Here is a 16818-nt window from a genome sequence, read left to right as displayed (position 1 = left end):
TACACCACTTTAATGCAAAGGTCATATGATACAATATACACCACTTTAATGCAAAGGTCATATGATACAATATACACCACTTTAATGCAAAGGTCATATGATACAATATACACCACTTTAATGCAAAGGTCAGATGATACAATATACACCACTTTAATGCAAAGGTCATATGATACAATATACACCACTTTAATGCAAAGGTCATATGATATTTGTCCGTTTCTTTTCTTTTGGAAATGGTTTCAAAAAATGCCGAGAGGCAAGTGGTAACATTACATAATATACTGGCCCTGAAAATAATGAAAGCCTATTATTATTTACACCTTTATGCATTAAATATCAAATAATGATTAAGAAAGTATTTAATCAAATCAATCAAACTTTATTTAAAATGCATTTAAAATCTCATCACATGTTACAGTAAAGCATGAAAGATTTAAAAGCAAACCAGAAGCAATAAAATAGATGAATAAAAAAGCATAAAACACAAAAGGATGCCTTAAACAATAACATCTCTGATTAAAGGCCAAGCTAAAAAAAAAGGTGGGTTTTTTAAACATGATTTGAAAAAGGCCTAAATATTATCTCATGACTACAAAACACGTTTGAAAACAAATGACGTTGTTAAATCATTCAGCACAAGGCCTTGTCGTCTCCTGACCCAATTCCTGGACGCCCTCACTCTTAACACGTGCCTTGATGTTCAGTCAGAGAAGGGAGAGGAAGCAAGACATCCCACTCCCTATTTTTTTTCTGGTTCATGTAGTCAATGAACTAAGCAGAACAGACCCATCTGCTAATGCACTGGCTCCTATGGGAGAACCACTCCGTTAAGCGGAATTGAAATGACAACTTTTTTCAATGATAAACGGCAAAGTGGGACATCTTTATTTATTCACCATCTTTGGTTCAGTGACATACTCCTCTCCGCAGAATCAATCTTCTACCGTCATATCCGGGACCAACATAGCAGCATAATGTTCTAGACCTATAGGCTATATTCATAAGGTTTAAACCCTATAGCTACACGAAGGGAGTATGACTTACCAGGAATTCATATGTCCGGATATGTAACTACACACTCATATCATCCTTTGAGCTGTGTCTGTGTGGGGTGGTTTATCTACAGAACAAGACCATATGTAGGTGGATAGTCATCTCTCCAGTCCCACTCACTGCCATCGCCATTGTGAATGATCCTCCTCCCTACATATACAGACCTACACATGTTTCTAATGGATACCCAGTCTTATCCATCATGTCTTACTACTCCCCTCCTATCCCACTGCAACATGTCTGTTCAGGAATACTCGATATGTTATGTGTTCAGTTCCTGTTCCATGAAAATAACGTCCCATAGCTATTTCCCCCCAAAGGGCTTAATGCAGGTATGGATTACATTGTCATACTGGTCCAACAATAATTCGACTCGACTGATTATGATTCATTCATAAGACAAAACATAAGATCCATGTGAGAGAAGGTTTTATTGTGCTCAGGAAATTCAGGAATAGAAATAAGACAATGCAAACATCAAACTATTAACTGACCTTTAATCAATGTCATCTGTCTTCGATCTAACAATTTTAACTGACTTGAACCGAATCCGCTATACAACAGGATGCTTGATTTTTTAAACAGAAAACTTCAAAAGAAAGTAAAAAATGTCAAATATCAGTAAGATTATTAACCCTTAATTACAATTAAAACACTATTTGTAATATCTGGTTATTCTCACTATTACATTGATCCCAAAATGAATAGGCCTAGTGCAGCTATTCTACTACTACTTGGTATTGCTGTTGATAACAATTTCCATGTGGAATATTAAAGTATTCTGACAACAATCTGAGAACGTTTACTTTCATCCGATAAGTAACGTTAGTCCTCGAAGAGAAAAAAGGTTCCCTTCTAGTCCACTTGTTTTCCTGCCATGCTTCCCAGGTGTCTTGTCTTGACTGGGGGACAGACGGTTAATGTAGCTCCTGTCCACTACCCTGCCAGATACACATCACAATCAAGTTAAGCTTCATTCAACCAAAAATGTCACATTGATTTATGCAGCTATATCTCGGATTGAAGTTGACACACAAACAATAATTCTAGCCGTAAAATTGAAATGAAAAGGATAAAAGTAAACTATTTTTTGTTTAGTAAAAGTGCATCTGTAATAATAAATAATGTATATGTTCATATATTATTGATATAACTAAATAAATGATGATAGCATAATTAAAAAGAATATTTTTCGATAGATTCTCTGTATTCCTCACACAATTTTTAACACGGGCTAGACCTATTTTGTGGCTACACCTCGTATCTGAAAAAACATCTGATATCCAAATAAACTTGAATGGTTTAGACCTACCATATAAGATATACGTCTTTGTTCTAAAACTAAATATATACAAAATGTTTTTCTCGAATAAACATAGTCAATATACTGAGCATCTGTTTGGATGATATTTTTCTGATGAAATGATTACCATAATGTGTCTCTCTGATGACAGTGTGATACTGCATTAGGCCTATGTACAAATATCAACTTTAATGATAACAAATAAATCACATTTTCGTGTAGCCTATGGGCTTCTCTCATGTCATGCAGAGAACTAAAAGGTCTTATGTTTCATATATTTTGTTGTCCATCCCGGACATTTTGGAATAGAATAACACACGATTTGCCTGTCAGCTCCGAAGGCAATGCAAGATAGCCTCTATTGCAATTAAATATCAAAACAACAATATTGTAGGTTATTTGAAACACGAAATACAGTAAGAGAATGTTTTTAGAAGTTATGACAAGATTATACCATATATTATATATATATATTATGGCAGCCCAAAGACAGAAACTGCGTGGGATTGAATGGGATTTTTGCAAAATGCAAACACCCACTCACCTCTGCAGACAATAGACGCCGTGTAAAAGCAAATCCATTCGATTCTTTCTCGCCATCTCAGTCAATCCACTCTTTTGCTGCTATTTCCCACTAACGTTGTTCTTTTGAAAACGAAAATGTTGTAGATTTTCCTTCCATTTAACAAAATATAGCAGGATAAGATAACCCACCTATAGTGTATGTCGATATCATTGTCTGCTCTATGTGGAACATCCATATTCGGAAATGGATTCCTATTAAAGAAACGTCCAAGTTGTGTAGTTTCCCCCCATAAGCAGCACGTTGTTGCCGTCTTCCTGGCGGCCACATATGATCTAAGGCAGAGTTAGATGGTTTAAATGTGTTCTTAGGGCAAGGAGCTGTCAGACCTTTTGGCGAGCAAGATTGATAACGTGCAGGCTCTCCAGGCTCTTTGTCTGGATATAAGCAATAAACAGCCCGGGGCCTAGCACTTTTTCAAAGTTCAACACAGGGAGGAAGACAATATGACGTTTAAAAAATATATATTAACAAAGAATATAGATCTTATTGTTTTACTTCAAATCGGGATGATTCTATGGGACGTGAATGGGAAGATTCTATGGGAGGTGAATGGGAAGGCATCTATCCAAAGTACTACTATAACCAATTGTTAATGTATTGTGCAATAGGCCAATTCTGAGGTGTCAGTAATACTGATGAAAATAAGGTATTAAATACGGATCTGGGACCATTCAACTTGAACAAACACCAATAAATGTCTCATTTGAGGCGTAAAATCCGTGCGTAAGCCGTCACTGATTGTGGATTACATTCTCAATTTTATTTTTCTTCTAAATATTGTTTCAGTGGCTACTCTTCCTGTGTCAGTAGGCCTATATACACGTCTCATCCACATGCATTTTTCTATTTCTGATGCAATTCAACGTTGGCAGATTTTGATGGTGGATTACGGGGATTTGAAGCAGCTGCGTCTCCAGAAATATGATGCAAGTTTACAACCACGTGCCACACTGTAATATCTCCATACAATAGGAGTAGGTCACCAGAAACATGCAGACATGGATTTCATGCTTCCCGTGATGGTTCCACATGCAAATAGCACTTTATTTCTAATATATCTGTGCTCAATTAATGGCTTTCCATGAAGGCAACAAATGTATAAATAATGTGTTAAATATTTGATACATTTGTTTACAAAGTCTGACATGAGAACAACAAGTAATACGTGGGTGAGTATCATCTTTAAAGGTATTCAGATTCTTATAGATTCATATTCTTGGAAATATCAAGACCTACGTTTAGAATACAAACTTTACAGACTGTGCAAAAATATTTCTCTTTCTCTCTCTCGCTCGCTCGCTCTCAGAATGAAAAGGAGGGAGAAGACTGCTCTGGGTGTCTGCTCGGCTGTCTCTCTGTGCACCACTCTGCAGAGCCACAGGCTTGCTCAGAATGACTTTCTGATTAACGAGTTAACTTTGATAATGACTGCGTCTTTTGTCGTTACATTAAGACATAAACCCTGGACAATGAGGTGTTGGATCCAAAAGGAGAGAAACACACACACAGGATCTTCTTAAATGGACTATCCTCCATTCGGGGACAGTACTGTGTGTAAATAAAGCACACTAGACCCTACCCCCAGAACTAGGCGTTACCTATCCGACTTTCTCCATCAATCACAGAGGACAGTGGCTTCTTTTCATTAAACCCCAAATTGTCATTGGGCAGAGGTAATCATGTGACAAGTAATACGTTCCAATTTCAACGTTGTCTCCATTAAAGCAATATAGTTTAATGGCATCGCTGTCCCCATACGGCCGTAATCAGCAACATTGTTGGAAAAAAAACACTTGTCACGAAATTTCATAATTTTCTCCTCGCCCACAAAATTACGACCGGTGACTTTTCCAAGACAAGAAGAGAGGAGATGAATTACGATTTTGAGCGAGAGAGCGGTTTTATCAATAGTCAGCCGTCGCTTGCTGAGTGCCTGACATCTTTTACCCCTGTCGGTGATGCATTTCAAAGTTCATCAATCAAGAACTCGACGCTTTCACAGTCGACACTGATTCCTCCTCCTTTTGAGCAGACCATTCCCAGCCTCAACCCGGGCAGCCACCCACGCCACAGCCGGTCAAAGCAGAGTCTGAATGGAGTCGGTAGCCCTCTGCCAGCCGCAGCCCTACCCCCGGAGTACCCTTGGATGAAGGAGAAGAAAGCCTCCAAGAAAAACCACCAGACTGCTGCCACATCTCCCGACACTGCGCCACTTCACTTCTCTCCCCAAGGTAAGACATGATTGATCAGCCTGTCTATTGCCTCTATTATATTTTAATGAAATTACAGTCTGGGTAGGTAGCCCATTAGCCTATCAAAATGCAAAGGTCTGTCTGGTCTCAGCATTCTATATTGGGGGCAATTCTCTCTCATGACTTGCAGAATATCTATTAGCAAAAGTGTAATTATTTGAACATTCTCAGTGGTCAGTGTGCTGCTGACTGGTGATGCAGTGGAAGAATGTTAATGTGTGACAGTAATGAAGAGTGATAGATTACTCTTACTGCAGGCCGACCGTCCAGGCAGCTGGCATGTTCATTCATCTTCAAGCCAGTCGGCCTGGTCCACGCAGACCCATCATATTCTGCTCCGGGCTCATAAATCGTCTCAGCGCGGTGTCTGTGCTCCACAAACCATTTGCTGGGCGGCGCAGTACAACCGCTTGATGCTTTTTTAACAACTGTCATTTATATATTTATATTCAATCATCAATTGCTTTTTTGTATTGGTTGAACATTTCAAATGTCTTTCAATGTGTTACAGGGTCGCCAGAGATTGCAGAGAGTGGTGGCGGAGGATCTCGGAGGCTGAGGACAGCGTACACCAACACCCAGCTATTGGAGTTGGAGAAGGAGTTTCACTTCAACAAGTATCTGTGCAGACCTCGGCGGGTGGAGATAGCTGCTTTACTGAATTTAACTGAGAGACAGGTGAAAGTCTGGTTCCAGAACCGCAGGATGAAGCACAAGAGACAAACCCACTGCAAGGAGAACCAGAACGGCGAGGGGACATTCACCAGTCTGGAGGACGGGAGAGAGGAGGACTTCGAACAGACTGGTAACAATGTAGGCCTACCCGCCGGCGCGCTTCTAGAGAGGGAAAGCTGCTCTTTTCAACAGAATACCTTAACTTCACAACAACAGTCTCAGAATGCACACAATCACAATGGAGATTCCCAAAGCTCAACTGCTTCGCATTTAAACAGCGATGACAAAAATCTGAAAAATTTTCCTAACACGGCACCCACTGTTCCTATATGCGTGTCAACAATAGGCCCGGACTGCGCATCTGGCGGGGACAATGCCCATTCCCCGGCCCTCGACGTCTCTTTGCAGGACTTTCACGTTTTCTCATCGGATTCCTTCTCTCCAAGTTTGTCAGATTCTATAGATAGTCCAATGGGTTTATCATCTGAAGGTTTCGATTTTTTCTCAGAAACGCTCACAACAATCGACCTGCAACACTTGAGCTACTAACTATACTAAAAGAGAAAACAACAACTCAAACATCTTAGTTAGGAAGAGCTTCCTGTCTTCCATGTCCTTACAAATAACTGGCTTCCGTTTTTATTTTGATGTAATTGCTTGATTGATTAATACATGGCTCCAATGAGGTAAGTTTCAAAACAACAAATTCATCAATTGAAGTTTTTTAAAATGATGCCAATATTATGCCTCCAAAGAATAATATACAACATCTTTTCATTTTTGTATCATTTTCCGGTACAATAATGTTATAAATAGCCTATTTTCTTAGAATAAAATTTTACTTATTTACGAGAGATATTCATCATCATGTCCTTTACTATTTTCCATTCACTTGAACGTTTGTTTCCATTATTTAAACAATTTTGTTTTAATTTAGCATGCAATGGGTCTGAAAATAATTGTCTCAATATTCTTAAAATATTCTTAGATTTTAGACATACTTACAAAGAATATTATTGCAACAAGTGATCTTTTTATGATGAAATCTTTCCTTCAGAATGGCAGGCAAAACTCTTCATCCTGAAATATATAAAGTGAACTAATTGGTGTTAAATGGACAATAGTGAGCAGATTTTCTCATAAACGGAAATCACAAATATAAACTACTGAATCGACAATGAGATAATTTCCAAACATAATTTCACCCCAAAACAATAAAATAACAGACTTAGAATACTTCCAATAATAATAGGCTACTTCTAATGAAGTTACAATAAATATTTTCCAAAAGTAGCTTGTTTTGCTCTTGAATATTTTTCCTGGAAAGTAGCGATGATTGAATTGACCATACGCTATGGACTAGAGCTGTTGAATGAGACAGATTACATTGTTTCTGAGTCCATAAATCACAGTAGTTTATGATTGAGGACGTCATTAAAGAGATTAATTGCCGTAGTACATGCGCAAATAAAAACAATCTTCCTATTGGGGATACCGGGAGTCCTTGGCCAAAAGCTGTAACTTTGTTGACGTTCTACAATTACATTTTATAGCCTATAAAACTTACATCTTGGGGAGGAGGGAGTATAGCCGACTACTTCACACTACGTAATTCAACCCGCTGTTGAAAGAGATTCATGCTTTTTGCCTCTTTACATTTTTATTTCTTACAGTATTGAAACTAAACAATTAGTGTCGACTACGTGGTTATTATTTCCCAACTAAATCCAATATTTTAATTGACTAGGCTATATGTTTGCAATTAACATATTATAATATTACTAAATAGACTATGAATAATGTGCACGTGCTGAACGGGTAAATTAAATCCATGGCACTGTTTATTATGATTATATTTAATATATAGAAACGTATTATGATCACTTGTCAGACTATTTTGGTTGAATATTTCAACACAATTCGTTGATTACAATACGACATGCTGTAATCCTAACCTAGTCGACCATGTCAATGGTAAATCAACGCTCAGACAGGATGCTCTAAACCTGATAGTTCCTCTACACATCGGTATCGGCCTAGTGAATAAAATATAAGATAGTGATATCCAATTAAGGGTACAAAAGACTGTCTTTTCTTTCACAATGATTAGGCCCTGTATCACACCACCAGACGCACTAACAATGGCAGTGTGCTAGGCTACGCTAGACTAGAGCGTGTTTCTTTCAGTGGGCCTGCGGAGAGGGAGATACCGTCAGACCACCGCCATTTTCTACCACAACACCATCGAACGGCCAGCATGCTGTCCGAAGCTAGTTATTAGCTCTCTTTCAAACAATAGTATGCAAATACATTAAAAAAAAAATCTAATTTACGATATAAATTCCATTCTTTAATGTAGGATTATATTGAACAAATGTGAAAGAAAAATGTTGTTAAGAGAAAACATTTGGTCGGGGATGGACTATAAATGTAGCCTAATAGCCTGTAGCCTTCTGCCATACAATCTGTAGTAGGTCATTTTAAACTACATATGCATTATTGAGAGTAAAATCGAAAATTGTAGTCTATGAATCCATTGAATCTCGCCCAAAAAGGGCATTATTCCTTTCCCAAAAGGCAACTTATTCCCTACACTGTAAAACCGGATAAAAATTCTATCTACTCAAACATTTTGAAGAAACGATTACCTAAAAACTTAAATAGCTGAAGTGAGCAGTACTACCTTCCTATGAGTAATAAAAATGCATTTATTTTGAGTAAGGTATACTTAAATTTAACGCCACCATTAAGCCACGCCTCCAGTAATGTCTCAGTGTGCCTCGCCTTTTCGACTGATTTGTAGAGTTACCACCCATGACTGTATTTGTTAGTGACAGAGACATCGTTGTAGAATTCGTTCAATTTCAGTTCGGGGGCATTCACCAAGTGTGTTCTTAGGGGAACATTATAATTGAACCATTACATATATAATAAGGCCTAACACAGTGGCCTGAAACTCATAGTTTACAGGCCACATCAGGCCTGCAAGTAGGGTTGTAAAATTCCCTAAATTTTTCCAGTAATCTACCAACCAGGATTTCTGGAAAACCTGGGAAATTCCCCAGAATTTTGCAACCCTTACTGTAAATCACATTATACTGGCTTGCAAAGTGATGTGTAACTCCTATTGCAATCTAGCCAGCATTAGGCTATCCAACAGTTGAAATGTGTATTCACTTGCAACCTACATTCATAATGACTGCCAGGGTTAAGAACAGTGGGAGGAAACCTAAGCCATTTAAACTGGAACAACAATTTCAGTAAGGGGTGCAAAAATCCAATGATTGGATTAGTTTAGAAAACAATTATTTATCTTAGATTTTTTTTTAAATGTTATGATACACAAATTACTAAATGTACATTCAAAAACACAAATATAAAAAACAATTCCAAAAAATCCACCTGCAGTAGAGCATGCTGGTAAAAATGTTAATTTGTTATCATATCTTACAAATATTTAGTTGAGTCAGTACCACATCAATATTTTAAGTAATAATGACTAGTCATTGACTTTGAGTACAACTTACTAAGTATTTGAGGTAAAAATGCCATAGAGTTCAGTGTCTCTAGGGCACCACTGTTTTTTACCAGGGCCCTATATCTCATGTGATTATTCATAGTTTTGCTCATGTCAACTCCACTGTGATGTACTACTGTACCCCAGTCCTGTCTGTCCACAACTCCATGATTAGTTTGTCCACAACACTGAAGGGGGACACAGGTGGTGAACTATCATTATGTGAGTTGTGACAGGAGAGATTTGAAGTTAAAATGGTAAAACAATCCTGAGCCGTTTCAAAACACCACCGGAGTAGGTTAATCCCTGTAAGCCGAGGAGGCAGTAGGTCACTTTCAAGCTTTGCTTTTGACTTGAAACAAACTGTAAATGTAACACCTCTGAAACCTCAGCCCAATGCCCCTGCAGGGCCAATGAAAGTCAGTCTGAGGAACAATCAACAGAGCTTGGATCAAGACCTGACTGTGTGCTCCCCAACTCACGGTAGCACTTTACCTTCAAGTTGCCCTCATGCCTATGTACCTGCACAGTAATAACTGTAGTAACAACATTGTAGATGGACCTGGGTTCAATTCGAATTTGTTTTTCTTTCAAAGTGCTTCTCTGGCTCAATGGAACCAATGGTATAGTCCCAGAAGTGTAAACCTTGCCCATCTGGCACTCACTGCCGGTATAGGCTCAAAGTGTTTGAAAAAAACGAATACTCTATGAACCCAGGGCTGATGTAGGGCTACCTGGAAGCTGTCTGCCATCTGGCGTAGCCCTGCCATATACTTTTTGTCCTCCATTTTGCATCCAAATTTAAGTATTGTCTTTTCACTAAAATGCTGTTGAACCCACACACGTACATTCCTTCTCTGGTGCCAATCAACCAATGTCAGAAGGTAAAACATTGGTAACTGACCTAATTCAGGACCTGAAACCAGATGAAAAACACAGTGAGCAGCGAGTGCAGTGCATTGTGGGAGAGGAGATCTGACACCGTCCAGCTCTCTCCCAGAAGAGGTCAAAGGTCAGGCCACCTCTCATCTCCCTCACCACACAGGACGGAACCCCTGGCAGGTCAGCTGGGGGTCAACAGTGTGATCCTATCTGCTGCTCAGGTAAAGGTCAACAGGAAAGGAGGATGTTTGAATATTGGTACATTCTTACATTAAAAAGGATATTGTGAATGGTGAGTAATGAGACTAAGTCCTATTGTTTAGCAGGGCCCGTATTCACAGTGTCTCAGAGTAGGAGTGCTGACTTAATCAGATTCTCCTCTCCATTCATTATATTGGGCTCCCGAGTGGCGCAGCGGTCTAAGGCACTGAATATCAGTGCGAGAGGTGTCACTACAGGCCCTGGTTCGATTACAGGCTGTATCACAACCGGCCGTGATTGGGAGTCCCATAGGGCGGCGCACAATTGGTCCAGCATTGTCCGGGTTAGGCCGTCATTGTAAATAAGAAAAAAAAAATGTTTTTAACCGACTTGCCTAGTTAATTAAAGGTTAAAAAACAAATAGGCGAAACTGATCCTAGGTCAGATCCTTGGTCAGCTCTCATTCTGAATACTGGCCCACGTCCAGTAGGACTAGTTATATTCATTCAGTAAGCACTCCACCTATGTTTCATGCTTGAGTACATGGTTTCACACTACCATGGAAGGCAGGACAGACAGGAGAGGAATTATATACTCGTCTCAGGAGTATACGGGTCACAAAATTCCATGAACTTTCCAAAAGTTTCCAGGTTTTCCAGAAATCATGGTTGGTAGATTCCCGTAATCAGAAAGGAAAATGCAGGAAATCCTAAAACCCCAATTTCTGGAAAACCTTTTGGGAAAGTTACGGAACTTTGCAACCTTAGAGGTCCTGGTGACATCAGAGGTCAGAGACAGAGACAGCCACTCTCCCATACCCATCCTGAGTCTGACTGCTCCTGGCTCCTCCTGAGCCAAGGAAAGGGGAGGTTTCCTAGGGCTCTGGTTAAAAGTAGTTCCCTACATATGGAATAGGGTGCCATTTCAGAAGCAGCCAAAAAAGGTGGGGTGACCGGTGGATAGGTTTAGTCATCACTGCCTGTCTCACTTTTTAAACTGTCTGAAAGCTATGGCTAGCTCAAAGGCTTAGAACAACAATTGGGTGGCACTGTTTGACACAAGGTTAAAAACATGTATAAAACAAGCTTCATAGAATGGTGACAATAACCCCTGCCTGTAGGCTACAGTACAGGAGATACAGGAGTATAGGCTGTTGTTTTAGAGACAGACGAGGACAGGAGTACTATGCTTCCCTGAACATGTATTGTAGTGATCATCATCATGCCCCAACTGTCTCCCACATAGGGCAAGTTGAGACGTAACACACACACACACACACAGAGATGTAACAAACTCCAGATTGACTCACAATGGATGACAGACAGTACTGTACACAGAATTGATTGGACAGTACATTTTGCTATACACAGACTTGGACAGTACAGAGAAATTAACACCCAGTTGAGTCTGAGATCCCTCATAAAACATGTGGGTTTAGTAACCACGTTTGAGTGCAGTGTCTGGTAGTTGAATGACACCCAACCCTGCCCTGGCCCCAAACTTCCCCAACAGACTGACACTGACTGATGATGCCCAGAACTCTTCCCTAAACACACAACAGGACTACAAGTTGTTCTCTTAGAGAGGGCTCCGTGCTTGCATAATAACAGTTTACATTGGTACCAACCAGGCATCCATCCAAGGAATTCTTATCACACCTACATGGGCTTAGTCCCAAATGGCACCCTATTCCCTATATAGTGCACTACTTTGGGCCCCAGTCAAAGGACCCATAGGGCCCCAGTAAAAAGTAGTGCACTATATAAGGAATAGGGTGCCATTTGGGAGGGAGATCTTATCTATGAAGCTGTAATATGTGGGACTCATTGATGTGTGGTACGATCTGTTGTTCAGCAACACACTCAGAGCAGCTCTAGGGCCTAGGCTCCTGATTGGAAGAGATCAAGTCTGATTCAATAAAACTGACATTTGGCATCTGTGTTAACTACAAATACCACATTACATTTAAGATATGAACAGAGAAATAATCTGTACGTTAATTATAGGTTGCCTACCATAATTCACATAATTGTTTCTTAAAACCGTGGAGTGACAGGGTCACTTAAATAAACCAGAGGGAGGCAACTAAACTACACTGAACAAAAATATAAAATGCAACATGGAACAGGTTCAAAGATGTTACTGAGTTACAGTTCATTTAATGAAATTAGTCAATTGAAATAAATTCAAATAGGCCATAATCTATGGATTTCACATGACTGGGAATACAGATATGCATCTGTTGGTCACAGATACCTTAAATAATAAGTATGGGTGAGGATCAGAAAACCAGTCAGTATCTGGTGTGACCAGCATTTGCCTGACGACACATCTCCTTCATATATAGTTGATCAGGCTGTTGATTGGCCTGTGGAATGTTGTCCCACTCCTCTTCAATGGCTGTGCGAAGTTGCTGGATATTGGCGGGATCTAGAACCCGCTGTCGTACACGTTGATCCAGAGCATCAAAAACATTTTCAATGGGTGACATGTCTGGTGAGTATGCAGGCCATAGAAGAACTGGGACATTTACAGATTCCAGGAATTGTGTATAGATCCTTGCGAAATGGGGCCGTGCATTATCATGCTGAAACATTTTCTGACAGTTTGTGCAGAAATTCTCCGGTTGTGCAAACCCACAGTTTCATCAGCTGTCCAGGGAGCTGGTCTCAGACGATCCCGCAGGTGAAGAAGCCGGATGTGGAGGTCCTGGGTTGGCGTGGTTACACGTGGTCTGCGGTTGTGAGGCTGGTTGGACGTACTGCCAAATCCTGTCAAACGACATTGGAGGCGGTTTATGATAGAGAAATTAACATTACATTCTCTGGCAACTGCTCTAGTGAACATTCCTGCAGTCAGCATTCCAATTGCACGCTTCCTCAACCTGAGACATCTGTAGCATTGTGTTGTGTAACAAAACTGTACATTTTAGAGTGGCCTTTTATTGTCCCGAGCACAAGGTGCACATGTGTAATGATCATGCTGTTTAAATCAGCTTCTTAAAATGCCACACATGTCAGGTGGATGGATTATCTTGGCAAAGGAGAAATGGTAATTAACAGGAATGTAAACAAATTTGTGCACAACATTTTAGAGAAATAAGCTTTTTGTGCATATGGAACATTTCAGGGATCTTTCATTTCAGCTCATGAAACATGGGAATGAAGGTTACGTGTGTAACCATGGTTATGTGAGCTATATGGATCACTCCAATATATTGGTCTCACTCCGCGGCGGAGGGATACAACCGAGGTGAGGATTTACAGACTTATGCCCGTGTACATCTGTGTCACGGCTCCCCCCTATATATACACACCCCACAGCCCAACACACCTTCTCGACATCATTTTTGGAGGTGCCTCTAGCACCGTAGAGGATTGGAGTGATCCATATAGCTCACATAACCGTGGTTACATACATAACCTTCATTATGTTTCACTATATTGGATCACTCCAATATATTGGTATACCCGTACCAGATTTAGTCGGTACTAGAGGGACCTGGCCAGCCAGCGGCGAAGTCCCAGCATGGGACCGAGATGCAGGGGCCGTCAATGTGGAAATGGGGGGGGGGGGGGCCCGGCACAGTCCCCGGAAGGAGAGGCGATGCCCAGGACCGCTGAACCATCCACAGAGGGAGGTGCCACATTTACCCGATAGTACCTAGCAAAGGTGCAAGAGGAATGCTGTCGTAAATCGTGTCCACGATCCAGTGAGAGAGCCTCTGCTTTGATAGCCCAGCCCCCAGGACGCTCTCACCATAGCAGACAAAGAGCTGGTTTGTTGTTCTCACTGACGGTGTCCGCTCCACATAGGCAGCCAGTACATTCACAGGGCACAGCATGCCAGAGGGAGGCGCAGACTCCCCCGTCACTGCTGGGGGGTCATAAGCAGTCAGGATAAAAGGGATGTTCCCATGCCTGTCTGACAGAACCTTCAGGAGGAATGAAGGGTTGAGGCGGTCCATCCGGTAGCACTCATAACTTATTGAAAGAGCATGGAGCTCACGCACCCTCTTCATGGAAGTAATCGCTACCAAGAAAGCCACCTTCATAGAGAGGTGTTTCAGGAAGGCAGATTCCAATGGTTCGAAAGGCGGCTTTGCCAATGCTGCCAAGACCACATCCAGATCCCAGCTCGCCATTGAGCAGGTCCTAGCTGGACACAGGCAACGAACCCCCTTCATAAACCTGGAGACCAAGGGATGGTGCCCCACTGGCCTGTCCATCCACCCCACATGGCAGGCAGATATAGCAGCCAAATACCCTCTCAGTGTAGAGGCTGCCAAGCACTCATCCAAGCGAGACTGCAGGTATTGGAGGCCATACTGCACCCCGCATGACTCGGGCACAACCTCAATACCAGTGCACCAAGAGCAGAACAACCACCAGCGCAACTGGTATGCCGCGGTTGTAGCCGGTGCCCTTGTGCTCTGCATGGTGTTCATTATCCTGTAGTCCCAACATGGACATTGGTGCGAAGGAGGTGCGGCCTCGGATGCCAGAGTACCCCCAGCCTGAGACAGCAGGTCCGGTCTCAGGGGAAGTTGCCAAGGTGTCCCACCGTGGTGACACGAAGGCCCCTGAAGGACGGGGGCCGGCAACTGGTATTGGAGCCGGTACCCCTGAAGCATTGTAGACAACACCCATGGGGACTCCACATACTCCTCCCACCTTGCCCTTTGAGACCGGGAGAGGCGGCCGGGGCCTGCCTCTCCTCTGGCGCCCCGAGCACCTGGGTCCCCCAGGCACGTCCCTATGGCGGTGACGGTTGACAGGTTGTTGCTCCACCGCACACTGTGCCCTTGCCCACTGTCGTCCCTCAGCACGAGGCGATGGGGCAGGAGAGGGACCCCACCGTTGATCAGTTCAGGTGGGTGGCGACGGTCCGTCTGCCTTGAACCCGGAGCCTCCAATGTCCCGGTCCCTACGAATCTCATCGGTCTGCTACAGAATGTCATTAACCCCTGGGCCAAAAGTCAGCCCTGGGGTGATGGGGAGAGCAGCTGGCAGACGGGATTGGGCCAGCCAGAGATGGAGCTGGGATGTAACCACCTGCGTCCGTTGGAGCGGGCCACATCCCTCTGGAGCAGGGAAAGCAGGCGAGACACCTCCATCACTTCCCGGAGGAGCTCCTCTGTGCCCTCCTGCAGGTAGGCCTGCAGCAGCATTACCAACGCGGCCAAGAGGGCAGAGGGACCCATATGTGGCTTTCGAGTCCTCATCAAAGACTCTGGGGGGGTTCCGGCTTCAGTCGCGGGTTCCGCCGTATAATCTCCCGGTCCGGGAGGACCATGGCAGATGCCCAGCTCTCCTGCAAGGCCTCGCAGAACTCAGCAGCGATGGGGACAGATGGAGTAATCACTGTCCACCAGTTTGATGTCCAGTGCAGTGGCTACCTGAGTGAGTAGGCCCCTCATAGCCTCTCGAGTCGCTGGCGGCAATGAAACCCCACTGCCGGCTTCTGATGGCCGGTCAGCCTCGGTGGTGAACAGTGCCAGCATTGTCCCCCAGGAACAGCCTATCACTGGCCAACAGGGAACAGCTGTCGTTGCCATCGAAGCTATCAACCTCCTGACGCAGGGCATGCGCCTTCCGTTCAAGGTGGTCGCAGCGGTCTGACTCTGCCCCCGTCCAGGACTGGCAGCAGATGGGCTCTGCCTGGCTCCAGCCACACTTCCTGGGAGGGGTACTGGGCCTAGTAGAGGGACTAACGGCTCGCTGGTGCACCACTCCTGAGGAAGGGAGCTCGTCCCCAGCCTGAGCCCGAGCCTGGCCGACCCACTCGCGCATGGCCTCCAATCACAACAGGCACAGGTGTTCTGAGAACACCACACAAAACAGGCATCCAGTAGGGCGCGCCACTGCCCTCTCCGTGTGGCTCGAACCCGGCAGTGCATACACGAGGTATGCAGATCTCCAAGGGGGATGCCACCATCACAAAGGGAAGCCATAAGCTCAGCCAAGCCAACAAGGCCATGGAGCAGGGGTCCGACGCCCTGGGAGAGCTATGTCCTGACCCGCTTGGAGGAATAGGAACCAGGGGAGGGATAAACTACCCAGTACCTCTGCAGAAAACGGGGAAGACCTATGTGGGGAAAACAGGCAGACAAAAAAACTGCAACCAGGTAATGGATTTGATTTATGGGTTGTTTTGTTTTTTATGCCAACTGTAATATTACCTAGCTGGTTTAATATCCAAGCAGAAAACAAAACAGCACCATATGGAGTAACGCCATTAAGGAACTCCAAAGTTAATGTCTCAAAGTAGTGGAAGCCCACCACCATACTCTTACATTCTGCAAAGGAAAGAAGAAAAAAACCCTGTAGGTTAATTAAAGCAATTC

At 42.9% G+C, this 16818-nt stretch overlaps 1 protein-coding gene and 1 long non-coding RNA gene across 2 annotated transcripts; one reads left to right on the top strand and one right to left on the bottom strand.

The window, feature by feature from the left end:
* Positions 1-1463: 1463 nt before the first annotated feature.
* Positions 1464-4183, bottom strand: LOC115187786 (uncharacterized). Its single transcript, XR_003876132.1, has 2 exons — positions 2904-4183; positions 1464-1997 (listed from the first exon to the last, which is right to left on the bottom strand). It is a non-coding gene; the product is annotated as an uncharacterized LOC115187786 (long non-coding RNA).
* A 70-nt stretch (positions 4184-4253) lies between these two features.
* LOC115187778 (homeobox protein Hox-A2b) lies at positions 4254-7163 on the top strand. Its single transcript, XM_029746806.1, has 2 exons — positions 4254-5176; positions 5709-7163. Exons 1-2 carry the CDS (start codon positions 4816-4818, stop codon positions 6419-6421), a joined length of 1074 nt encoding a protein of 357 aa, XP_029602666.1. The 5' UTR covers positions 4254-4815; the 3' UTR covers positions 6422-7163.
* Positions 7164-16818: the final 9655 nt, after the last annotated feature.

The sequence above is a fragment of the Salmo trutta genome, unplaced genomic scaffold (genome assembly GCF_901001165.1).
Source record: "Salmo trutta unplaced genomic scaffold, fSalTru1.1, whole genome shotgun sequence".
In the NCBI taxonomy this organism is placed as follows: domain Eukaryota; kingdom Metazoa; phylum Chordata; class Actinopteri; order Salmoniformes; family Salmonidae; genus Salmo; species Salmo trutta.
Note: the sequence above shows the minus strand (reverse complement) of the source record. Positions and strands in the feature narration are given on the sequence as shown.